The sequence below is a fragment of the Oratosquilla oratoria genome, chromosome 38, assembly GCF_046742065.1.
Source record: "Oratosquilla oratoria isolate Oo_2021 chromosome 38, ASM4674206v1, whole genome shotgun sequence".
In the NCBI taxonomy this organism is placed as follows: domain Eukaryota; kingdom Metazoa; phylum Arthropoda; class Malacostraca; order Stomatopoda; family Squillidae; genus Oratosquilla; species Oratosquilla oratoria.
Genome location: NC_134814.1, coordinates 47,804,358 through 47,831,374, shown reverse-complemented (window position 1 = coordinate 47,831,374; position 27,017 = coordinate 47,804,358). Strand labels below are relative to the sequence as shown.

General features: G+C 39.1%; 1 protein-coding gene across 1 annotated transcript in view; it reads right to left on the bottom strand.

Annotated features, from left to right (window-relative positions):
* LOC143019780 (DDB1- and CUL4-associated factor 10 homolog) overlaps positions 1-27,017 on the bottom strand; it is a gene marked incomplete at its 3' end in the record, with an annotated part of 61,733 nt that overhangs the window by 5,832 nt on the left and 28,884 nt on the right. The window contains 2 exon segments of the mRNA XM_076175765.1: positions 12,585-12,782; positions 21,427-21,540. Coding sequence (XP_076031880.1) covers positions 12,585-12,782; positions 21,427-21,540 — 312 coding nt within the window.

The following is a 27,017-nucleotide window of genomic DNA, read 5'->3' as shown; positions in this document are numbered from 1 at the left end:
GAATGAGTGAAGAAAGATTTGCAAAAGAGGTGGAAAGCAGATGTGGATGGAGTGAACTTGAGGAGATAATCAAGGATGAGATGGATGGATGAAGTGAAAGGGGCTCTAAGCAGGGGACAGTCTGAGAAGCAAGGAAGGGTAAAGGTAAGGGATAATGGTGAATAGAGGATGGTTGTGTATGGATATTTTGAAATAGCACAAAAAAAATCTTCCCATAATCTCTATTTTCTGCATGAAGGGATGAGGGAGGGTTGCCATGTAAGTGACACAGCCCCTGTTGTGGATGTGCTATGCCCTGCTGCATTGCTTCTGACCCAGGCAGTGGGCAGGAGGCAGAGATGACCTTTCATTCACAAGGAGCTAAGAGGGGAACACAGGTGGTGGAGGGCAGAGGAATGGGAGTGGTTACCTCCCTTATAAAAGGGAAGAAGCACTTCATAGATTGATAGGTTTTCAGAATCTTCTAACCCCCTAACTTACATCAGGAGGTGCAACACTGTGAGGCTGACACTTGGTCTCCAGAGTGGGCCCATAAAATCTATTTACTTCAACTGTATTTCTTTGTCTGAGGTATAGGAGGGACTTCATCAGGGATGTGTTATGTCGCCTTGGCTGTTTAATTTATACATGGATGGGGTGGTACGAGAGGTGAATGCAAGGATAGTGGGTCAGGGATTGGGGATGGTTAAAGAAAATGGAGAAAAGAGGGAGAAAACCTAGTTGTTGTTTGCTGACGATACTGCAATTGTAGCAGGATCAGAGGAGGAATTGAGGAAGTTAGTGATAGTGTTTAGGAAGGTGTGCAAAAGAAGGAAGTTGAAGATAAATGTGGGTAAAAGTCAGGGAATGAGATGTACAAGGGGAGAAAGTGGCAGCAGATTGGAAGTGAGTATTAAGGGAGAGAGAGACTGGAGGAAGTGGATACTTTTAGATACTTGGGTGTGAATGTGGCAGGAAAGGGAGGAGTGGGGATGGAGGTAGAATGTAGATTGAAAGAAGCAAGTAATGAAAAATAGACACTTGGGAATGGATGCTAAGAGGAGATTGTATGATGGGGTGATTGTGCCGACAGCACTGTAAGGGGCAGAAACATGGAACATAAAAGAGGAAGAGAGAAGGAGTTTGAATATGTTTGAGATGAAATGCCTGAGAAGTATGATAGGAGTTACTAGGCTAGATAGAGTGAGAAATGAAGAGGTGTGGAGGAGAACAGGGGTGGAGAGGGAGTTGGGAGATAGGGTTGATGAAAGAGTATTAGGATGGTTTGGACACATGGAAAGAATGAGTGAAGAAAGATTAGTAAAAAAGGTGTGAAAGGCAGAGGTGGAAGAAGTGAACATGAGGGGTTGACCTAGGATGAGATGGATGGATAGGGTAAAATGGGCATTGGGAAAGAGGGGAATGTCTGTTGAGGAAGGATGGGAGAGGACAGAGGATAAGGGTGAATGGAGAATGATTGTGTATGGATGATGCTGTGATGCATGAGGGGGAGTGGGTGTGGGATGGGGGGTGAGGGAGTATGTATGAGAAATAAATTGACGCAGCCCAAAGGGATTTCTTCCCATCTCCTTTTCTACATGAGGGGACAGGGAGGGGGGGTTGCCAAATTAATGAAGTGGCCTTGCTGTGGATGTGCTGTGTCTTGTAACACTGCTTCTGACCCAGGGTGCTGGACAAGATGCATGGATGACCTGCTATCCAGGAAGTGCCAAGATAAGAGGGAGGGAAGAGGGTAGAGGGGAGTGGAGTATGTAGGGGATGGAATGGGTGGGAGTGGCTTCTATGCCTTTGTTTTTTGGCTACCTCATGTGTAAGGGGGAAGAAAGCCTTTGGTATGTGTATATATGTATACATATTTCTAAACTTTTTCACATATAGAGCTGACAAAAGGTGACTGCCCCTATCCTCCTACTATTTTCAACCAGTGACATAGTCTTACTCAAATAAAACAAAGACCAAAGTCCAAAATTTTCTCACAGAGAGATCTGTGGAAAGGCCCAGGGACCTTTGCCAACTGTTGTGGGTCATTGGGCTTTGTGGAATCAAGCCAACAATTACATTATTATTAGAATTACCACCCCATCCATGTATATGAACTATGGTAATATTAAACAACTATGAGATTGCTCCACATTTCAAACCACTTGTTCTCTCCATTCTCTACCCTCACACAAAAACTTATGACTGTTCTCAACAGACTTTGCTCCCATGGATCCACAACATGTTCTATAAAACCTTGCTGTCAACCCTGTCATAAACTTTCTCCTCTAACCCCAAAAGACATCCTTACTCTATGCCAAAAAAAATTTGCATATCTGCCTTACTAAAAAAACTTGATCTATGCTGGCTCAGGCTGTCATGAAGTGTGAACTGCTCTAAGCTTAGAACAAAGAGATGGAGGTGTTGGTGTTACAGTGGACAATTCTGAAATGTTACAATATCTACAAAGTAAAAGTGTAGCCTTAGAGGAGGCTGCTGCAAATCTTAGAGAGGAGAATTGAGTTCTTCACTCTAAGGTCCAAAATGCAAACAACAGACTGATTTTGAAATCAAATATTGGTGTGGAAGCTTGCTGGCTGAGCGGGTTAGGGCATCGTTACTTGCGGCGAAGGTTGAGGTGAGGGCGGTTCGAATCCTGCCACCAGCGAAGTTGAACCAAGGGCATGGTTCATTAAATTCCACGCTACAAAGCCCTCTGTGAGGGGCACCGTCCTAGCCTCCCGATAGGAGGGAGTGTGTGACGTTAAACCATATCATCATCATCATCATCATTGGTGTGTAGAAAAAGGTGAGTGGCACAGGACCACTTGAGTGCAATAACTCCTTCCAAGCTCTTGCTGGACTGCAGCAAGAGGCAATGGGCAACCAGCAAGGGGTGATGGAGGTGCAAGAGATGAAGAGCAGGGCAGTCTATGAAACTGCACACAGGTAAAACTCTGGCTGCAGGGGATAGCTGAGATATTTAGACAGGGCCTTTTGTTATAAAGATAGGAAGGATGGGAAACAGGTGTGTTTACCTACACAAGAACAAAAGAATAAAGGAGACTGCAAGAGACCATAAGGCCTACACTAGGCTCTTCCATGTCTGTTACCACCTGTCATTCCCATCCATAAAGTTGCCTGTTTCTTAAAACAATTGTGTCAGCACTCACTACATGGTTACTAAGTTTATTCCATTTGCTGACCACCCCATTTGTAAACCAATTCTTTCCTGTTTCCTTCTTAAATCTAAATTTGTCCAATTTAAATACAGTACTGCAAATCCTGCCCTGTTGCTTTGTTTGCATCACCCTTGTTAAAGCCTTTGATCTACTTGAACACCTCTATTAAATCCCCCCACACTCTGCTTCTTTCCAGAGAGTGCAAGTTAATGTGTCTAAGCCTCTCTTTGTAGGGCAACTTTCTGAGTACATGTATCATTTTGGTCATTTTTCCTCTGTTAATGATTCTAGTGAACGGATGTCCATTCTAGAAGATGGAGACCAAAACTGTACTGCATAGTCAAGGATAGGTCTAACGTTAGAGTTTGTTAATTACCTTTGCACTTCTATTCGTATCCATCCTACCAATGAAACCTAGTGCTCTGTTAGCTTTATTCCTGGCACTAATACAATGTTTCCTGAATTTAAGGTCAGGACTCGCTAGAACTCCCAAGTCTCTCTCACACTCAGTTTTCTCCAAAAACATGTTATCTAAGCCAGCATTTTTCAAACTGTGGGTCCCGACCCTTCAATGGGTCGCATGAAAAATAAAATGGGTCATGACAAAAAAGAAAGGAAATAAAAAATACACAAGTGAGAGCAAGGCGGAGGAGGAGGAAGAGGTGATGAAAAATGAATGTTTCCTGAAATATCTCTCTTATTTCTTTCTCTCTTTCTCTCTCCCTTTCCCCTTCTTATGGTTGCATATTTGTGCTCCCATCACAATCTATTTAAAATACTTATCACAAAAAGTTTTGTATTCTTTGTAGTATGTTTAAACATTTCATAGGGGATCATATCTGGACCAGGGGCTGTATTTTTGCTTCTATCTATCAACTGGTTTGTGATCCAATTGTCAATTGATGCATTTGGGAGTATCTAAGCATTGGCTGTGTGTTGGGTCAGAGCAATTACCACATACCTCATTATTCTTACATATTTTTTATGGATGGCCAAATTTAAAACAATTATAGCACTGTAGAGCTTTGGGATGGAAAGGTCTAATTCTCACTCTTTCATTTTCAATTACTATATGAGTCAGTATATTGCTATCCTCAAAAGTATAATCACATTACTGTTTGGGATCTTTTTCACTTTCCAAATAGATGTGGGGCACATTTCTAATATTTCTAGTTCAGTCAACTCATACAAGTCTTTATCATGGATAACACCTCTTCCATAACTAAAATTTTGGTGAGGACTAATCTTTTCTATTATATCACTATTTTCAACATTCATCATACAGAGCATCTTGGATTGTGTCTTTGATTTGGCATGAACAAGTATTGAATTCTTACCAAATCTTGTTATATCTCCATTTTTAATGCCACCTACCCTCTGTTGAAGGTATCTACTAAATTTATAGTAATTAAATTTTTCTTCCTTAGCCTTAATTACTATCCACATAGGATGTTGGGGGATTCTTTCTTTTATAGTATCAATTTGATGGTTATCATGAATTCCATTCTGCAGGTTTATATACATCTAGATTTCTAGGAACCTTATCTGTTAAGGCTCCTTTGACTAAAGAATTGTAAATTTTTAGGGTATTGAAGTTTCTGCTCAGGTTAAAGGCATCTTCATGCTTATCAAATGTTACCCAAGCTTCCCATTTTATCTCAATGTCAAGAAATTTCATGCGAATTTCTACTATAGTTCCAAATTTGCTCAGTGGAGTAGATATATCATCGTAGTTACACTGATTTGGAATATCATCTATGTGTACAACTTTCAATTGTTTTATATTACTATCTGTATTTGGGGGTGTCAAAGAAGGGTCTTTTTTCAAGCCTGAGGTCATCATCTATGCTTGGGATTTTTCAGCATCTTGACCGCAATGAGGGTGACCTTACTGGGGGCCGTTCCCCAGTCAGGTGGATGCGAGGCAAACTATTTTTAGGGCACCTTTTCTAGCCCCCTCCCCATGTGGGGTGAGCAGAGTGGATCCTGAACAAGACTGCTCAGTCATGAGGGTAGCTGCCGAGCTGTGATGTTGCCTCCATCCCAACACAAAACGACTATCTTGCCCACATTGCCTATGTGCAGTTTGTGACTAGAGGCTCCCAGAGATCACCTTCTCCTGCCCATATCATCACTAGCCATCGCCATAGGACTTTCTTTATAGTGATTATGAATGAAAAGTTTGAATTATAATGGTTGTACATGAAAGAAGTTTGTTACCGAGAGGCTCCAAAATTTGGCCATGTCATCAGGAGGGTCAATTATGATAGAATAAAAGGGGTAGAAAGTTGGGCGAGGGGAAGAGAAGATAATGGGTGGGTTAAGAAATGCAGGTATAAAAAGTCTGTTCAGCAACAGTCGAGGCTATGTCATACTGAGGGTCATGGGTAGCTGGCCCCCAGCATGCCATCGGCCATCCCCACCCCCTCCATGTGGAGGCAAGAGCCTGGGGTCGCTCCCCCACAGAATAGAGTGGCTCCAGGGGGGCTAAATGAGAAAGAAAAGGAGGAGTACAAGAAAAAGCTGAGAGAGGAGTGGGAGAGAGTGAAGGATAGAGTAGAACTAGGAGTGGAGGAGGAATGGGGATGGTTCAAGGAGGGAGTCACAAGGTGTCCAAAGATGGTGTGTGGAACAAGGAGGATGGGAGGAAATGAAAGGAAGGGCAGTGAGTGGTAGGATGAGGAAGCAAAGAGGGTTGTAGAAAAAAAGCAAGCTTTCACTGATTGGTTACAAAGTAGGACAAGGAAGTCATATGAGAGGTACAAAGAAAAGAGACGAGAAGTAAAGCATAAGATAAAGGAGGCAAAGAGAAGAGCAGATGTGAAATGGGGTAAGAGTATGACAAAATTTTTAAGGTAATAAAAAGATATTTTGGAAAGAAATTAACCTCTTCACTCCGGGGCACATCGCACGTCTGGCAGCATTAGCTGCCCGATGTGCAATGTTGCGTCATAATAATCGCATTATAAAAAATGAAGTCAGTGCTCAATCATTCGTTCTCTTTCACCCGTGAATTTTGATAACCATAGAAAATATGATGAAGCCAGTTTAGAGAGAATGCAGGTTATGTAGGTACGACTACAATAAATATAATCAAGACGCCGACGTCGGCATCATCGCGTACCCACTTGCTCCTCATAACCCCTACGTAGGCGTCACCGTATGGAAGTGGTTAAGAGGAAGAGGAAGTGAATCAAGTAGAGAAGAAAAGGTAAAAGGTGCAGATGGAGAGATGATAATGGAAGAGAAGGCAATAAGAGGAAGATGAGTAGAATATTTTAGGCAGTTGATAAATGTGAAGGAGGATAGGGAGAGAAAGGTAGTTGCAGTGGGAAGCACTAAGAAAATGACCATGAAGAGTGAGGAAAATGGAGGAGAAATAGGGAAAGATGAAGGGAAGGCAGTTGTTAACCACTTCACTCCGGACTTAAATCTCGCAGGCAGCAGCCAATGCCAGCCGTACGACGTGTCGTAATAATACTCGCATCATAAAATATAGTCACCGCTTATATCGATCGTTCTCTCTTTCACCCGCGAATTTTGAAAACCACAGAGAATGGGATTCAGGGCACATTTGAGAGAATGTAAAAACACAGGGGCGACTACAATAAATATAATAAAGACGCCGATATGGCAGCGTCGCGAATCCACTTGCTCCTCATGACGCCTACGTAGGCGGCACCGTATGGAAGGGGTTAAGATAATGACATTAGGTAAGACACCTGGGTTGGATGGATGTCATGCAGAATGTCTAAATAAAGGAGGTAAAGTGATGGTGGACTGGCTGGTGAGGTTATTTAATGTTTGTATAAGAGAGGGTAGAGTGACAGAGGACTGGAGGATTGACTGTAGAGTTTGGCTTTACAAGGGAAAAGGGGACAAGTGTGAGTGTAGTAGTTTCAGAGGGATCAGCTTGTTAAGTGTAGTTGGGAGGGCTTATGGGAGAGTCTTGATTGAGAGGATTAGGAGAGGAACTTAGGGAGTAATTGGCAAGGAACAATGTGGGTTTAGGACAGGTAGGGGTTGCATAGATCAGATTTTTGTGGCAAGACAGATATGTGAGAAAGCTATAGGAAAAGGTAAGGATGTTTTTTTTGGCTTCTATGGATTTGGAAAAGGCTTATGACAGGATAGACAGGAAAGTACTGTGGGAGGTATTGCAGATATATGGGATAGGAAGACAGATTTTAGGAGCTGTCAAGAGTTTTTACAAGAGTAGTAAAGCGTGTGTTAGGATTAAAATTGGAGAGAGTGAGTGGTTTGAAGTAAAGGTGGGACTTCGTCAGGGATGTGTTATGTTGCCCTGGCTGTTCAGTTCATACATGGATGGGGTGGTGTGAGAGGTAAATGCAAGGGTAGTGAGTCAGGGATTGGAGATGGTTAAAGAAAATGGAGAAAAGTAGGAGGTAAGCCAGCTGTAATTTGCGGACGACACTGCGCTTATAGCAGGATCAGAGGAGGGATTGAGGAAATTGATGATAGAGTTTGGGAGTGTGTAAAAGAAAAAAGTTGAAGATAAATGTGGGTAAGAGTAAGGTGATGAGATGTACAAGGGGTGAAAGTGGCAGCAGTTCACTTTTTTTATTTCTTCTTTCCTGTTAAATTCTGAGAAAACATTTCTATCAAAGCTTTGGGTCTTTGGGGTCTCGTTCAGGCACGTTTTTTTTTGTAAGACTCCAAGCGGAGACTCAATTATACTAACGTCTAGATATCTTTTTGTTGGTTCTTTTTCCTTATATCCTTTGTTTTTTTTCTCTCATTATTGTCACTGATCATGAAAAAATAAATAAATAAAGATACAAAGACTGTTACATTGTCATTCACTCAAACTATGTAACTCCCTTCTCGATTTGTGTAAACAACTAGGTGCAGGTCGGTTGGTTCCAAAATCATTCATCAGTGAATCGCTAGATAGCATTCCGTAGCGTATTCTCAATACATCCTGCTTCAATCGCTGCTCATGTGTATGATGTGCTGTTTCTTGTGACACTGCTCCTGACCCAGGGCAGAGGGTGACATGCAGGGATGACCCGTCATCCAGGAGGTGCCAAGATAAGAGGGAGGGAGTGGAGTATTTTGGGGATGGAATGGGTAGGAGTGGTTCTTATGCCTTTATTTTTTGGCTAACTCAGGGAGAAAAAGCCTTTGGTATATGTATTTCTTTCCATGTCACAATTATTTCTTTCATTGGGGGTCTTTCTCCCTTTCTTTCATCCCCATTTTGTGTATATTCCTTTGTGAATACAGAATTAAAATGTTTGTTCATAATTTCAGCCATTTCTATGTCTTCTATATTTTCTGCATTCCATTGACACAGTTTAACAATTTCCTGTTTATTTTTCAATTTACAATTTACATATCTGTAGAATAATTTTGATTGATCCTTACATTTGTCTATTATGTCTTTTTCATAGTTTATTTTTTCTTCCCTGCCTATATTCACATGTTTATTTCTTAGTATGATATATATTTGCCATTTACCCATTTTTTTTCTTTTTTCCATCTTTTCCAGGCTTTTTCCTCCTTATAAGCAAGGTAGTCAAAAAACAAAGGCATAAAAACCCCTCCCATCCATTCCATCCCTATCATACTCCACTCCCCTCTACCCTCTTATCTTGGCACCTCATGGATGACGAGGCATCCCTACATCTTGCCCACTGTCCTGGGTTAGAAGCAGTGTCACAAGACACAGCACATCCACAGCAAGGCCACTTCATTAAATCAGGTACCCCACCCCCCCTCTCCGTCCCCTCATGCAGAAAAGGAGAACACGGGAGAAATCCCTTTGGGCTGCATCAAATTATTTCTCACACATACTCTCTCACCCCCATCCCCCACCCATTCCACCTCATGCATCACAACATTATCTATATACAACCATTCTCTATTCACCTTCTTCTGTCCTCTCCTGTCCTTCCTCAACAAACATTCCCCTCTTTCCCAAAGCCCCTTTCACCCCATCCATCCATCTCATCCTAGGTTGACCCCTCATGTTCACTCCCTCCACCTCTGCCTTCCACACCTTTTTTACCAGTCTTTCTTTGCTCATTCTTTCCATGTGTCCAAACCATCCCAATAATCTTTCATCAATCCTATCTCCCATCTCCCTCTCCACCCCAATTCTCCTACTCACCTCATTTCTCACTCTATCCAACCTAGTAACCCCCATCTTCTCAGGTACCTCATCTCAACCCAAACTCCTCCTCTCTTTACATTCTATGTTTCTCCCCCACACAGTGCTTTCAGTATAATCACTTCTTCATACAACCTCCTCTTAGCATCCATTCCCAAATGTCTATTCTCATTACACTTTTTAATCCACCAGGGCATTTACTTGCTTCTCTCATTCTACATTCTACCTCCACCTCCACTCCTTCCTTTCCTGCCACATTCACACCCAAGTGTCTAAAACTATCCCCTTCCTCCAGTCTCTCTCCCTTAACCCCTTCCATACGGTGCCGCACACGTAGGCGTCATGGACTTAGATCTCGGTGGCAGCAGCCAATGCCAGCCGTACGACGTGTCGTAATAATACTCGCATAATAAAATATAGTCACCGCTTATATCGATCGTTCTCTCTTCACCCGTGAATTTTGATAACCATAGAAAATGCGATTACAAAAGAATTAGAAAGAATGTCATTATGGAGGGGCGACTACAATAAATATAATCAAGACGCCGATATGGCAGCCTCGCGAATACACTCGCTCCCCATGACGCCTACGTGTGCGGCACTGTATGGAAGGGGTTAATACTCACTTCCAGTCTGCTGCCACTTTCACCCCTTGTATATCTTATCACCTTACTTTTACCCACATTTATCTTCAACTTCTTTCGCACACCTTCCCAAATTCTATCACTAACTTCCTCAATCCCTCCTCTGATCCTGCTACAAGCGGTGTCATCTGCAAACAACAGCTGGCTTATCTCCCAATTTTCTCCATTATCTACAGCGTCAGTGGCATACGTCATATTCCACAAATTAAAAGTTGCCAACAATAGGCATTATGTCGAGGGTCAAATCTATGATAATGACCAATTATCCCTATCCATTGGCTATAAAAATCACCCAAAATGTTTTATTTATTGACAAAACTGGCAACCCCAACAACAAAAAATTCGGGGAGTAACTTGGGGTATAAAATCAGCCTTTAGGACGTAATTTGGGCAATTCTGGTATACAAAATGAAGTACAAGAAGGTGAAGTTGTACTTCAACAGTTAGGCAGGTGATATTTAGTACATATTCAGGTGTATGGAACTGGCAATTTCGCACTGCCAATTTTTATTATAAATGCGTAATACAAAATGTGGCCAGATAATAATGGTGTGATGGATACTTACTAAAACATTTACCGTAACAATAAGAAACACCACAATCACCTATCCTCCATGAAATTTAAAAAATAAATAAATAAATAAATAAAATAAATAAATTTACCACATTAGTGATAAATATTTGCCAAAAAATCCACAAAAACTATTTATAAACACATTTTCTGTAATGAAGCTTCCCCGTAAAATACGACCTCGTTCAACCCGCATGAGGAGCAAAAGAAAGTCTACGGATGTTCTACCAAACTTTCCTATGCATATATCGATAAAATTGACCCAGTTTCTTCACTTCTAGGCAAATATGAATCAAAATAAGCAAGATTTGTTGGTTTTATGTCATTCTGAGTTGATTTAAGCAATAAAAAAAATTATTTTGGCTCCAATGCTGTACAGGTTGACCATCTCCAATTCTTGACCCACTACCCTTGCATTCACCTCTTGCATTACCCCATCCATGTATAAAATGAACAGCCAGGGTGGCATAATACATCACTGACAAAGTCTCACCTTTACCTCAAACCACTCACTCTCTCCATTTCTAATTCTGACACATGCTCTACAACTCTCATAAAAACTCTTGACAGCTCCTAAAATCTTTCCTCCTATCCCATATATCTGCAATACCTCCCACAGTGCCTTCCTGTCTACCGTCATAAGCCTTTTGCAAATCCATAAAAGCCCAAAAAACATCCTTACTTTTTCCTATAACTTTCTCACATATTTGTCGTACTACAAAAATCTGATCTACACAACCCCTACCTCTACTAAACCCACACTGTTCTTCACCAATTACTCCCTCTGCTCCTCTCCTAATCCTCTCAATCAAGACCCTCCTATAAGCCTTCCCAACTGCGCTTAACAAGCTGATCCCTCTGTAACTACTACACTCACACTTGTCCCCTTTCCCCTTGTAAAGTGGAACTATACAGTCCTCTGGCACTCTACCCTCTCTTAAGCAATTATTAAATAACCTCACCAGCCAATCCACCATCACTGTACCTCCTTTTTTCAGACATTCTGCATGACATCTATCCAACCTAGGTACCTTACCTGCTCTCATCATCTTAACTGCCTTCACTTCATCTTTCCTTATTTCTCCTCCATTTTCCTCAATCATCACTGTATTTTCTTAGCACTTCCCACTGCAACTACCTTTCCCTCCCTATCCTCCTTCACATTTTGCAACTCCCTAAAATACTCTGCCCATCTTCTTACTGCCTTCTTTTCCATTATCAACTTTCCATCTGCACCTTTTACCTTTTCTGTATGTATGTAAAAAAAATCCAAAGAGGAATGAGATGGCACCAACACCTTCAAAATTGACAAAGGAACAAAGATGGTCTAAACTGGAACTACCAACCCTGGAACAAAGAGAAAGAGGCGATCTACTGGCCATTTACAAAATCACGAAAGGCACAGAAGTCCTTGACAGAGAAGACTTATTAAAGTGAAAAAAAAGAGGGCATGAAAATCAAATCAAAAAGGTTAGTTATAGAAGAGATCTAGAGAAAAAAAAAAATCCAAACAAAGTGGTGGATGTTTGGAACAAATTGGATAAAACAATGTGCAAAAACCATACAAGAATTTAAGAACAAACTAGATGCTGAGAGATACAAAGATGGGTCACTACAAGAATAGCTCCCCTTCCCATATAATACAACTATGTAAATACTTAACAGGTTGATTCTTTAAAAACTATTACATTAGAAAGGAGTGCATATAAATTCCATCCTAAAACCAAGTAAATTAACAGATCAAACAGCCTCTCATAGACCTATCTCACTCCTCTCTTCCTTTAAAAAGCAAATGATCAATACTTGAACCTGATTTTGGATTTGCCATCCATGGATATAAAATGTGTCATCCAACCTTGCCCACCCTACCTCTTCCTTGAGTGACTTTGGTCCAATCCAATGACATGCTGCTTATCTGGGAACCATGGGTCTCCTACAAAAAAACCCTGAAGCAATGAACCTACTGATTGACTGACTGGTATTCAACAGATCTACTGCCCCTGATGTCTCTTACAGAAGACCTGTGGTCTTTTGTAAAAAGGAAAGAACAGACAATCAAATAATGAGCTACTTACCCATTAATATCCCATCCAAGTATTTTGCCATCAAAACCTGAGGTGACAAGCATACCATCTCCTGCTGAGTACTCAATGTTCTTCACCCAGTTGGAGTGGCCCTGCAGAAGTCGAATTCTTCGCTTCAGGTTCCTCACATCCCAGAGAGCAACTGTTTGGTCATCTGAACATGAGGCAAATACACGAGAATCTAGGAACCTGGAAAAAGTGAATAAATAAATCAACACATACCTGGTAAGGGGGTGAGGGAAAGGGAAGAGTAGCATTGTTGGTAAGTGATGGGATAGAGTGGAGAGAAGTGTCTTTGAGGATAGTGTGGGCAAAGGTGACACTGAGATGGGATATATGGATTGTTTAAGAAGAGAGTTTAGCAGAGGTATGTGGGCCAGGGTAGTGTGTGGGAGGGAAGTCAAGACTGCATTAATGCATTATGTAGTAGTGATCAAAAGGAAGAGTTCTGGATATAAATATATTCTGGGGAAAAAGTGGTGGTTCATTTGACCATTATCTGATAGAAGGGAAATTAAGAATGGAGATAGAGGAGGGGCAGGTAGACAAGCAGAGATGTGCTAAAGGTGAACAAATGAGATGAGAAGGAAAGTGAAAGAATAGCAGGCAAACTGCAAAAAAGTATGCACTATAGTGAAAGATAACAGGGAAACAGAAGTACATACATACATATACCAAGGCTTTTTACCCATTACAAGGGAGGTAGCCAAAAAACAAAGGCATAAAAACCATTCCCACTCATTCCATCCCTAAATACACTCCACTCCCCTCCACCCTCCCTCTTATCTTGGCGCCTCCTGGATGACGAGTCATCCCTGTACCTTGTCCATTGCCCTGGGTCAGAGGCAGTGTTGCATAAACAGCATAGCCACAGCAAGGCCGCTTCATTAAATCGGCAACCCCCCCTCTCCGTCCCCACCCCCATGCAGAAAAGGAGAAGACGGGGAGAATCCCTTCAGGCTGCGTCAAATTTTTCTCACACATACTACCTCACCCCCATCCCCCCACCCATTCCACCTCATGCATCACAACATCATCCATATACAACCATTCTCCATTTACCCCTGTCTTCTGTCCTCTCCCATCCCTCCTCAACAGACATTCCCCTCTTCCCCAGAGCCCCCTTCACCCCATCCATCCATCTAATCATAGGACGCCCCCTCATGTTCACTCCCTCCACCTCTGCCATCCGTACCTCTTTTACTAGTCTTTCTTCACTCATTCTTTCCATGTGTCCAAACCATCCTAATATTCTTTCATCAACCCTATCTCCCAACTCCCTTACCACCCCTGTTCTCCTCCTCACCTCCTCATTTCTTACTCTATCCAGCCTAGTAACCCCCATCATACATCTCAGACACCTCATTTCAAACACATTCAAACTCCTCCTCTCTTCCTCTCTGATGTTCCATGTTTCTGCCCCATACAGTGCTGTTGGCACAATCATTCTTTCATACAGTCTCCTCTTAGCATCCATTCCCAAATGTCTATTCCTCATTACACTTTTTAATCCACCAAGGCATTTACTCGCTTCTCTTAATCTACATTCTACTTCCACCTCCACACCACCCTTTCCTACCACATTTGCACCCAAGTATCTAAAACTATCCACTTCCTCCAGTTGCTCTCCCTTAACACCTTCCATACTCGCATCATAAAATATAGTCACCGCTTATATCGATCATTCTCTCTTCACCCGTGAATTTTGATAACCATAGAAAATGCGATTACAAAAGAATTAGAAAGAATGTCATTATGGAGGGGCGACTACAATAAATATAATCAAGACGCCGATATGGCAGCCTCGCGAATACACTCGCTCCCCACGACGCCTACGTGTGCGGCACCGTATGGAAGGGGTTAATGCTCACTTCCAGTCTGCTGCCACTTTCACCCCTTGAACATCTCATCACCTAACTTTTACCCACATTTATCTTCAACTTTCTTCTTTCACACACTCTCCCAAACTCTGTCACCAACTTTCTCAATCCCTCCTCTGATCCTGCTACAAGCAGTGTTGTCTGCAAACAACAGCTGGCTTACCTCCCACTTTTCTCCATTTTCTTTAAACATCTCCAATCCCTGTCCCACTACCCTTGCATTTACTTCTTGCACCACCCCATCCATGTATAAGTTGAACAGCCAAGGCGACATAACGTATCTCTGACGAAGTCCCACCTTTACCTCAAACCACTCACTCTCTCCATTTCTAATCCTGACACATGCTCTACTACTCTCGTAAAAAATCTTGACATCTCCTAGAAGCTTTTCTCCTATCCCATATATCTGCAAAAACTCCCACAGTGCTTTCCTGTCTACCCTGTCATAAGCCTTTTCCAGATCCATAAAAGCCCAAAAAACATCCTTACCTATTCCTATAGCTTTCTCACATATCTGTCTTACCACAAAAATCTGATCTACACAACCTCTACCTGTCCTAAATCCACACTGTTCCTTGCCAATTACTCCTTTTGTTCCTCTCCTAATCCTCTCAATCAAGAGCCTCCCATAAGCCTTCCCAACTACACTTAACAGGCTAATCCCTCTGAAACTACTATATTACTCGTCCCCTTTTCCCTTGTAAAGTGAAACTATATAGGCACTCCTCCAGTCCTCCGCACTCTACCCTCTCTCCAGCAAACATTAAATAACCTCACCAGCCAGTCCACCATCAATGTACCTCCTTTTTTTTTACATTCTGCATGGCATCCATCCAGACCAGGTGCCTTACCTGCTCTCATCTTAACATCTGCCTTCACTTCAACCTTCCTTATTTCTCCTTCATTTTCCTCACTAATCTCTGTCATTTTCTTGGCGCTTCCCACTGCAACTACCTTTCCCTCCCTATCCTCCTTCACATTTATCAGCTTCCTAAAACATTCTGCTCACCTTCCTCTCACTGACTTCTCTTCCATTATCATATTTCCATCTGCACTTTTTACCTTTTCTTCTCTACTTGATTCGCCTCCTCTTCCTCTTTTAATTTCTTTCCAAAACATCTTTTTATTACTTTCAAAATTTTCTGTCATACTCTTACCCCATTTCACATTTGCTCTCCTCTTTGCCTCCATAACCTTGTGCTTTACTTCTCTTTTCTTTTCTTTGTACCTCTCATATGACTCCCTCGTCCTATTTTGTAACAAATCTGTGAAAGCTCGCTTCTTCTCTTTTACAACCTTCTTCGTTTCCTCATCCCACCATTCACTACCCTTCCTTCTATTTCCTCCCGTCCTTCTTGTTCTACACACCATCTTTGCACACTTTGTGACTCCCTCCTTGAACCATCCCCATTCCTCCTCCACTCCTAGCTCTACTGTATCTTTCACTACCTCCCACTCCTCTCTCAGCTTCTTCTTGTACTCCTCCTTTTCCTTTAAAGAGTTCACTTTAAGCACCTACCTAACTTTTGTCCTTTTCCTCTTTCTCCATCTATCCTCCACTCTCAACTTACCTTCCACCAAAAAATTATCTGATATTCCCCCACTCTCTCCCCTTAGCACATGTACATCCTTAACTCTTCCTATTCTACTCCTATCTACCACTACATAGTAGTGGAAACAGAAGTAGAGAAAGAATAAGTATGTTTGAGAAGTACTCCTATAGTGTGCAAAGAAAGTATACATGTTAACCCCTTCAATACAAGTCAATTATTTGTGCACACATCAGGTTGCTTGATTGATACATCACAACAAATGCATTACAAAATATAAAGTTACTGCTTCTGACCCAGAGCAGTGGACAAGATGCAGGGATGACCCGTCATCCAGGAGGTGCCAAGATAAGAGGGAGGGAAAAGGGTAAAGGGGAGTGGAGTATGTAGGGGATAGAATGGGTGGGAGTGGTATCTATGTCTTTGTTTTTTGGCTACCTCCAGAGTACAGGGGAAAAAGCCTTTAGCTTTATACTCATTTTCTTCCATCCTCCTTCACTCTAAATAAATATAATGTCACAGAAAATGTGATCAAGCCTGTTTACAGAATACAGGGATCACTTAGCTACAACTACAAAATAATTTTAATCAGGAAGCCGACACCAGCATCCTTATATACCCTATGTGTAGCTCATGATGTATACATAGGTGTCATTGTACTCAAGAGGTTAAGGAGTATGAAAGGAAATTTCCTTGTCTAAAGCCAAATTGTTTTGGACTGGACTGAGTATATCATTTCCTTCCAAATATTTAATCCTTCTGCTTTTGATCATTTTTCACATACGAGGCATGTTTTTTAACTAAGCACCATTTTGAAATAAAAATTAAACAAGTAGACTTTTCGCAACAATTTTTTACATGAAAACCTGTACAGTCACTATCCGAGTTACGATGTACATGAGTTACGACCACCCCTAGCAGATGCCTATTATGAGTTTACTGTATATGTCTGGCAGCACAGCATGCAAGATAGTTGTGGCAGCCCAGCATCGCGTACGACAGTTATGGCAGAGATGGAAAATTTGCTATACACGCGGTTGGAAGATAATAGGCAAAGAAATGTGAAAGTGATGTTGCAAGGAGTGCAAAGTAAGGCTACAAGTTAATTTTGCATGTTGAAAGAACATGCAGGTGAAGAATATGCTTCACATGAATTTATAGCGAGTACTGGGTGGTTTCGTTGCTTTCAAGAGCATTACCAGGTTCACCATGTGTTGTCGAAAGGTGAGGCTGCTAGCAGTGATGCACCTGCAGCTAAGGCATTTGTGGAAGAGTTTGATAAACTATTTAAGGACAAAGGATATTTACGTACTTACGACCACATCTAGCAGATGCCTATTATGAGTTTACTAATAAGAATACTCTAGAAGTATTTTCTTTTTTTAACCTACCATATCATATTAATAACTAAGCAACTAAAAACAATGCTGTTTACAACTGTAGGAGAGAAACCAAATGCAGAGTATGGGATCCAATGTATCTAACGTTTCACCCAGCAGGGCTTCTTCAGAAATAACATAATGACTCCTTATATAACCCGAGCTTGCGGGGAGAAACAAACATGAAACTGGTGTAAACACATCATCATACATCATCATTGTGTAAACACAATTTGCATAAATTGCTAGTTACTTTGTTATTAAAATTGCTAAAGGTCTATTTATTGTAAAAAATCCGTGTTTTCATTTATATTATCAATGAGAGATATAAGCAGATTCAAAACATCTATGTTTCATAGTATGCTTTTCATATTTAACCCATTAAACTCCGATGACAAGATTCCTTGTCATTTGGTCAAATAAAACAAAAAATCATAAAACACCAAAATGTTTGATCAAACACCAGAAAAATATGACGTCAATACTCGCTTCGCGCGAGGACTGACGTCATATTTTTCTGGTGTTTGATCAAACATTTTGGTGTTTTATGATTTTTTGTTTTATTTGACCAAATGACAAGGAATCTTGTCATCGTAGTTTAATGGGTTAATAATCTTAGAATTATTCCAGTCAGCATTGTGGCCTATATCGTATCTAAGTCTAACAATGGCGTTATTCATATTGTAAGTTTTAATATCATATTTATGTTCTGATATTCTTTTATAAAAGGATCATCATAGCTTACCACGCCAGGCAGACAGCCATTCAAGTGTTTTTTGGTTAATTTTGACTAGGTCAATGTTGTCTAAATTGGTTGAAAGCGGGCACGAGCTTAGGACATGGTCAATGTTCTGTTCAGTTTCTCTGCACTCGCAGGATGGGTCGGTTTTGAGGCCCCATTTAACCAGATTGTCACCAATCAGAACATAAATATATTAAAACTTACAATATAAATAATGCCATTGTTAGACATAAAAACCATACTATGAAGCATAGATGTTTTGAATCTGTTTTTCTATCTCTCACTGATAATATAAAGCAAAATAATGGATTTTGTACAATAAATAAACCTATAGCAATTTTAATAACAAAGTAACAAACAATTTACGCAAATTAAGTTTATACCAGTTTTATGCTCATTTCTCCCCACAAGCTCGGGCTATATAAGGAGTCAGATGTTTGTCCACTATGTTATTTCTGAAGAAGCCCTTCTGGGCGAAACATTAAATACATTGGATCCCATAATCTATGTTTGGCTTCTCTCCTACAGTGCTGTTGCAGTTGTTGCTGCTTTTACTCAATGCTGTATACAAAGATAAATGTACTGTACCTATATCTCACACTTAAAATGGATTAAAATGGATGAGAAAGATAGATCTTAAAATACACATATATTTAGAGTGCATATAACAATTGAAGAGTTAAGAAAAAATTATTAAAAGGAAACTACAATTTAAAAACCTTAAAAATGGTAAGCAAGGTTATATTTAATACGTGTGTGTGTGTGTGTGTATACAGGTATAGTATATACATACAGTACCTGTATACATATATAAACTGAAATACAGTACAGTATTAAAACATTAAGAAACTAAGAAAAAATTATAAAAATGAAACTAAAAGGCATAAAACTGATAAATAAACATTAAACAGCTTGTATATAATAGTATTCAATAGGAAAAGTTACTTAAAAATGTAACAGATTGATATCATGTATCCTAGAGTATAACCCTTGTGTCAGCCATTTTGAATGGGATCCTACTTATGACCAATCCGACTTACGACTGGTTGGTCAGAACTGATCTAGGTCATAACTCTGATAGTGACTGTACTGTAATCTACTTTTCAACATAATTACGGAATCATCTGACCATGTTTAAGTTTGTTTGTGAGTATTTGAAATGCTTCCTCTGATTGAGAATGCAGATGACTGTGAAATACATGCTGTGATTCGTTTTCTTACTGCTAAAGGCATGAAAGTAGCTGAAATTCATCGTCAGATCAGTGAAGTGTATGGAGAAAATATTTTGAGTGATAGGATGGTGCGGAAATGGGTGAGAGCTTTTAAAGATGGCCGTACAAATGAGCATGATGAGGAACAAAGTGGACGACCTTCACTCATTACTGATGGTTTGGTGCAGAAAGTTGATGATAAAAGTGAAAGAAAACAGACTCTTTACGATTTTGTCGTTATCTGATCAGTTTCCTGAAGTGTCAAGAAGCGTGGTTTATGAAATTGTGACAAAACACTTAAACTATCTAAAGTTATGCTCACGCTGGGTACCAAAAATGTTGACGGAGGTTTGATTGGCTGCGTGTGGATGGGTATTGTCATGAAGTAAAATGATGCCACGCCTTTTGTTTTGGATTGCACAACACAATCTTTTTAACCACTTCCATACGGTGACGCCTACGTAGGCGGCATGAGGAACAAGTGGGTGCTCGATGATGCCGACATCAGCATCTTGATTATATTTATTGTAGTCGTACCTACATAACATCCATTCTCTCTAAACTGGCTTCATCATATTTTCTACGGTTATCAAAATACACGGGTGAAAGAGAATGAACGATTGAGATTTTTATAATGCGATTATTATGACGCAACATCGCACGTCGGGCAGCTAATGCTGCTAGACGTGCGATGTGCCCCGGAGTGAAGAGGTTAAAGTCACACAATACGTTGTAGAGTTTATTGCGGCATCATGAGGCAAAAAATCCACAAGCAACACCCCTTCTTGTCCCAAAACATGGTACACATGATTTTCTGGGCTGAAATTGTTTGCTTAAACTTTCCTTTCCTAGGTGATGATGAATGCCGCCATTCCATGGATTGCTGCTTTGATTCTGGTGTAAAATAAGTCACCTATGTTTTGTCACCTGTGACAATTTGGCTCAAAAACTGGTCACCTTCCTGGCTATACCGCTCAAGGAAAGTCAAAGAACTGGCTAAACGTTTGCTTTTGTGAACCTCCATCAGCATTTTTGGTACTCAGCGTGAGCATAACTTTTTATAGTTTAAGTGTTCTGTCACAATTTCATAAACCAGGCTTCTTGACACTTCAGGAAGATGATCAGATAACAACAAAATCATAAAGTGTCTGTTTTTTTTTTTTTACTTTTTCATCAACTTTCTGCACCAAACCATCAGTAATGAGTAAAGGTCACTTTGTCCCTCATCATGCACATTTGTACGGCCATCTTTAAAAGCTCTTACCCATTTCTACACCATCCCATCACTCATAATGTTTTCTCCATACACTTCACTGATCTGACGATGAATTTCAGCTGCTTTCATGCCTTTAGCAGTAAGAAAACGAATCACATCGCTTATTTCACAGTCGGCGGCATTCTCAATCAGAGGAGGCATTTCAAATACTCACAAACAAACTTAAACAGTCAGATGATTCTGTAATTATGTTGAAAAATAGATTACAGTACAGGCTTTCATGTAAAAATAAAATTGTTACGAAAAGTCTACTTGTTTCATTTTTATTTCAAAACGGTACTTAAAAAACAGGCCTCATATTTTAGCTATTGTGGCTGTAAGGGAGACTGGTCTATAGTTTGTTGGATCTTCCTTATCTCCCCCTTTATATAATGGTACAATATTTGCATCTTTCCAATCTTGTGGTACTTTTCCTTCTTTGAGTAATCTATTATCTTATATATTTTGTCTGTTAGTTCATCTGTACATCTTTTTAGTAGACAATTTGCAATTCCATCCAGATCGTGTGATTTTCTGACATCAAGGTTTATTATTTGGTCCCTTATTTCTTTGTGTCACAATTATTTCTTTCATGGGGGGGGGGGATCTTTCTCTCTGTTCTTCAACCCAATTTTGTGTATTTTCAATTGTGAATACAGATTCAAAATGTTTGTTCATAATTTCAGCCATTTCTACATCTATATATTCATCATTCATCAATTCTTCTTGTTTCCTGTCTAATACAATATCTTAAACATACATTACACATCACTTCAAACTAAAACATTCACATGAAAACAATCTATAATACTTTACCTTATACCATTGACACAACTGTTGTGTGCATTGGACACTTGGTGAATCTGTCTTCTTGACAATGGGTCAAATATCATAATTGCCATGTGTTCGCAGGCAGCAACCAGGTGACTCCTGTAATATTAAGAATAATGTTATTTATTTATATAATAAATTTTTCTGTTCAGTTTCAGTGGCATTATGTATCAATAAATACAAAAGCAACTGAAAACATGTCCTGAACAATTAAATGTACCAAAATTAATCCATATATATAACCACTTCAGTACGAGTCAAATCCTCATGCGCAGCATCAGCTGCCTTATGATGAACAATGCATCACACTACTCACATTATAAAATACAAAGTCACTGCTGTTTTACTTGTTCTCTTTTACTGAGTAATAATAAACACAGAAAACATGATCAAACCAGTTAACAGAATCTGGGGGTAACTCATGTACAACTACAAATATATATATATATATATATATATATATATATATATATATATATATATATATATATATATATATATATATATATATATACACACGTATATATAAAATCAAGACACAGATCCCAGCATCCTCATGTACCCACTCACAGGTGTCATCTTGCAGAAGTGGTTAAACTAACATTGACAGTGATCATCTTTGTACATTTTTCTCTAGCTACTACCAGTTAACTTTACTACAGGAAACCTCTGCTGTTTAAGAATAAACTTGTCTAACCTAATCCTTTCCCATGAAGGCAGCCCATTTTCTTTTGTTCTGGCCCCTACTAAGCCCTTCTATTCAACTCCAAGGCATCCCTTGGTAGTGATGGATCTAAAATATATCTGCTTCCTGATCAAACACTTTCATACTAAATAACACTTTTCTTTTTACTTTAGCTGCTGTTGAGCTTTCTTACTTATTAATGTGACATTCATAGTAATGAAATCAATCTAAAATTGTTATATTTTGCAATTTTTAAGGCTGGTATAAGGTAATTCTATATATATATATATATACATATATATATATATATACATAAATATATATATATATATATATATATATATATATATATATATACACACACACACACACACACACACACACACTTTCAACGAACGGACGGCTTGAAGAACGTTCTGAAGAAAAGTGAAGATTGTGGATCCCAACGCAAAGAGAAGTGCCTTTTTGTATTTACAGGGTGGGGGGAAATTGCTCGTGGGGTAGTGGGAAAGTAAGGAAAGAGGAGAAGGGGAGGGATTGCTGGGAAAATGGAAGGTAATGAGGAAGTAGAGGACTTGGTCCAAACAGACCGCCGTAAAGTAAACAAACGACCACAAGACGAGCTGGAGGACGACGGAATGTCTAATAAGAATGTAAAGATTAGAAGTATAGATAGGAACAATACAGTAGAAAGTGATGAGAATATTTTCAAGGGATTTAAAGAGAGTGGGGGGGACACAAACCCCCCCCGACTGACAAGACTAGAGAAGAAGGTTGATAAGGTGATCGAGGACTTGGAGAGTAGGTTAGGTCATATGAACACCATTTTACAAAGGGTTGAAAGATTGGAAGAACTGGAAAAGGCGAATAAAAACTTAACTGATGAAATAGAAGACCTAAAAAGACAGTTAAGAGAGGTAAAGGTGGAGAATGAGGAATTGAAGAAGAATAGTAAAGAAAACAGAGAAACGATAGCTAAAGAAAGTAAAAATTGGAAGAAAACCCAAGAAGGAAATAAGGTTTCATTCACTGACATAGTCAAACAGCAATTGAAAGAACATACTGAAGACTCAGTTATTAAAGTGATGAGACAAAAGGAGAATATAGTAAGGGATTTAGCAGACAAGAAGAAATGTATAATTATATTAGGAATGGAAGAGAAACACAACACAGATAGAACCACAAGAATCAAAGAGGAAAATGAAAAAGTAAGCCAATTACTAGAATCAGTTCAGGAAGATGAACCAGAAATTATGAAACAAATCGAAGAGAAATTTAGACTCGGAAAGTATAGCACAGACAAGACCAGACCAATTAAGATTAAATTCAAGTCACAAACAACGGCAGAGAATATCTTATCCAAAACAGGGAAACTAGCAACAAGTGAACAATACAAAAAGATATGGATAAAAAGAGAAATGAATAAAGAGGAAAGAGAGGAAGAAAAACAGAAAAGACTGGAAGCTAAGGCAAAAAACGAGAACAGAACGGAGTCAGAGAAAGAGAGATTCTATTGGAGAGTAGTGAACATGAAACTAAGGAAGTTCGACATACAAAAGAAAAACATAAGGGAAACAGAGAACACAATGGAAGTGGCAGAAAACTAAGAGTGTCTTACACAAATATAGATGGATTAATAACAGGATCGAATGAGCTGAATGATTATTTGAAAGAAAAAGAACCGGACATAATGGGAATTGTAGAAACAAAATTAAAAGGCCCACTACCACCCAACAGTGTAGGACATGATGCATACAATTATTGGATTAGAAACAGAGAGAAAAAGCAAGGGGGTGGAGTTATGTTCCTGACTAAGAAGGATATAAACGTGAAAGGTGTCATATATGGAAAGAATACAGTAGAGATGATTATGATAGAAGTGGAAGACAGAGATAAGAAGAGCAGAAAATTTGTGATCAATTATGTGCCTCCAAAAACAGCCTCATGGGAGGAGAGTGAATATAAAAGTATGTTAGAGGACACAAAGATAGCATTAACTAAAATAATGGAAGACGGAGGAAGAATAGTTATGATGGGCGACTTTAATTGCAAAGAAATCTGCTGGGAAGAAATGACAGTAAAGAGTGGTGATGACTCATGGGGAAATGCTCTACTTGAGATGATTACTGACCATTCAATGACACAATGGATACAAGAGAACACTAGGTATAGAAATGAAGAAGAACCATCGAGGCTAGACTTAATAATTACATCTGAACCTAGAATAGTGGACAAGATTGAATATAAAACACCAATAGGTAAAAGTGACCACATATTGATTGAACTGGAACTTAATGAAGAAAAATATATGAAAAGAAATGAACAATATAGAAAAGGAAGAATGATGTATGAAAAAACAAACTTTGATAAAATAAGAGAATTCTTCCAACAAGAAAACTGGGAAGAAATATACAAAGAAGAAACATCAGTGGAAGAGAAATGGAATATTTTGACAAAAATTTACAAAAAAGGAGTGGAAAAGTATGTCCCAAGACAAAAACAAGAAAAAGAATATGTAAAATGCTGGTACAACAAAAGTTGTAGGGAGTTAAAAGACAAAAGAGACAAAGCCTGGACCAGATGGAAAAAAGACAGAAGACCTGAAAAATGGAAAATATATACTGGTTATAGAAATGAATATGTACAAAAGTGCAGAGAGGAAAAAAGAAAATATGAAAAAGATGTTATAGAAAAGTGTAAAGATCAACCAAAACTATTCTACAGATTTGTAAACAATAAACTGAAAAACAAACAAGACTTGGAGAAATTAAGACAAGGAGGAGTTGAATACACTGAGGAAATGGAAATGGCAGAAATTATGAACAAACATTTTAAATCAGTGTTTACAAGGGAAAATATACAACCTGAAGAGATTGAGTGGAAAGAAAAAGTCCCCCCTATGGAAGAAATAGAAGTAACAAAGAATGAAATATTGACACACTTGGGTAATTTTGATGTCAGAAAATCGCATGGGCCAGATGAAATAGCAAACTGGATTCTGAAAGAATGCAGGAATGAACTGGCAGACAAAATACATAGCATAATAAGCAGTTCCTTAAAAGAAGGAAAAGTTCCAGAAGATTGGAAAAAAGCAAATATAGTACCTATATATAAAGGAGGAAATAAAGAAGAACCTACCAACTATAGACCAGTCTCTCTAACAAGTACAATAGCAAAAATTTGTGAAAGAATTATCAAAAGTAGATGGGTAAAGTATTCGAAAAAAAACAACGTACTAAATCCAAGGCAATTTGGATTCAGACAAGGACGATCATGCGTCACCAATTTAATATGTTTCTATTCAAGGCTAATAGATATAATACAAGAAAGAGATGGATGGGCTGATTGTGCATTTCTAGACCTAAAAAAAGCTTTTGACAAAGTACCACATAAGAAGTTGCTTAAGAAATTAGAATATGAAGGAGGAATACAAGGTAAATTGCTAAATTGCAAGAAAGAAAAATGAGAGTAGTGATAAGAGACCAGCACTCAAAATGGAATGAAGTAATAAGCGGTGTCCCGCAGGGAACAGTTCTGGCCCCAATAATGTTTGCTATATATATTAATGATATGGATGAAGGAATTGAAAGCTATATGAGCTTCTTTGCAGATGATGCAAAACTACTGAAAAGAGTGAAAACTGAAGAAGATTGTGAATCACTACAGAGAGATCTAAATAAAGTACAAGAATGGAGTAGGAAGTGGGAGATGGAGTTCAATACAAAAAAGTGTAGTATAATGGAATTTGGAAAAAGCAAAAACAGAATAAAAGGATCATATAATTTGGAATAAAAAAAGTAGAAAATGAGAAGGACCTGGGAGTCATTGTTATGAATAATATGTCACCTGAGAAACATATAAATAAGATTTTTGGAGAAACTTATAATTTAATAAGAACAATCAAAGTGGCATTTACATACCTGGATGAAGAAATGGTGAGGAAAATCCTAATCACCCTGATAAGACCAAGATTGGAATATGCAGCAACGATATGGTCACCAAGTACAAAAAAATGTATAAAAAAACTTGAAAGAATACAAAGAGCAATCACAAAACTGGCACCAACACTCTCAAAACTATCATATGAAGAGAGACTACAAAAACTTAAACTACAGACACTAGAGCAAAGAAGAGAGAGAGGAGATTTGATAGCTATTTACAGAATCATGAAAGGCATAGAAATTACTGATAGAGAGAATCTGATAAAATGGGATGACAGAAATACAAGAGGACACGGAAAGAAAATAAAAAAAGACAGCTATAGAAGAGATTTGAAAAAGAACAGCTTTCCTCACAGAGTAATAGACAGTTGGAACAAGTTAGATGAGAAAGTGGTGTGTGCAAAAACAATACATGAATTTAAAAATAGTTTAGATAAAATGAGATATGAAGACGGGACCCCACGAGCATAGCTCCCCTTCCCGTAAAATACAACTAGGTAAATACAACTAGGTAAATACAACTAGGTAAATACACAGGTAGTGTTCAACTTATGATAACCTATGCAACTTATAACTGATCAACTTTACGACTGTCTGGTCGGCAGGCATCACTCTCGCTTGCCAGACAATAGAAAAGTATAGTGTACAACAGTTTTTGCACCCCAGCAGTCCTGTCTTTGTATCTCACAGTGTCCAGTTTGCTCTTAAATTTGTGTATAGTTTTTGTACACACTATCGTTTTATCCAGTTTGTTCCAGATATCCAATCTGTGGGAAAAACTGTTTTTGTTTTTTTTCAGGTCTCTTCTATAACTATCCTTCTTGAGTTTCTTTTCATGTCTTGTATTTCTCTTATCCCAATTTAGTAAGTCCTCTTTATCAAGGACTTCTGTGCCTTTCATGAGTCAGCAGGTCATCTCTTTCTCTTCTTTGTTCCAAAGTCAGTAATTT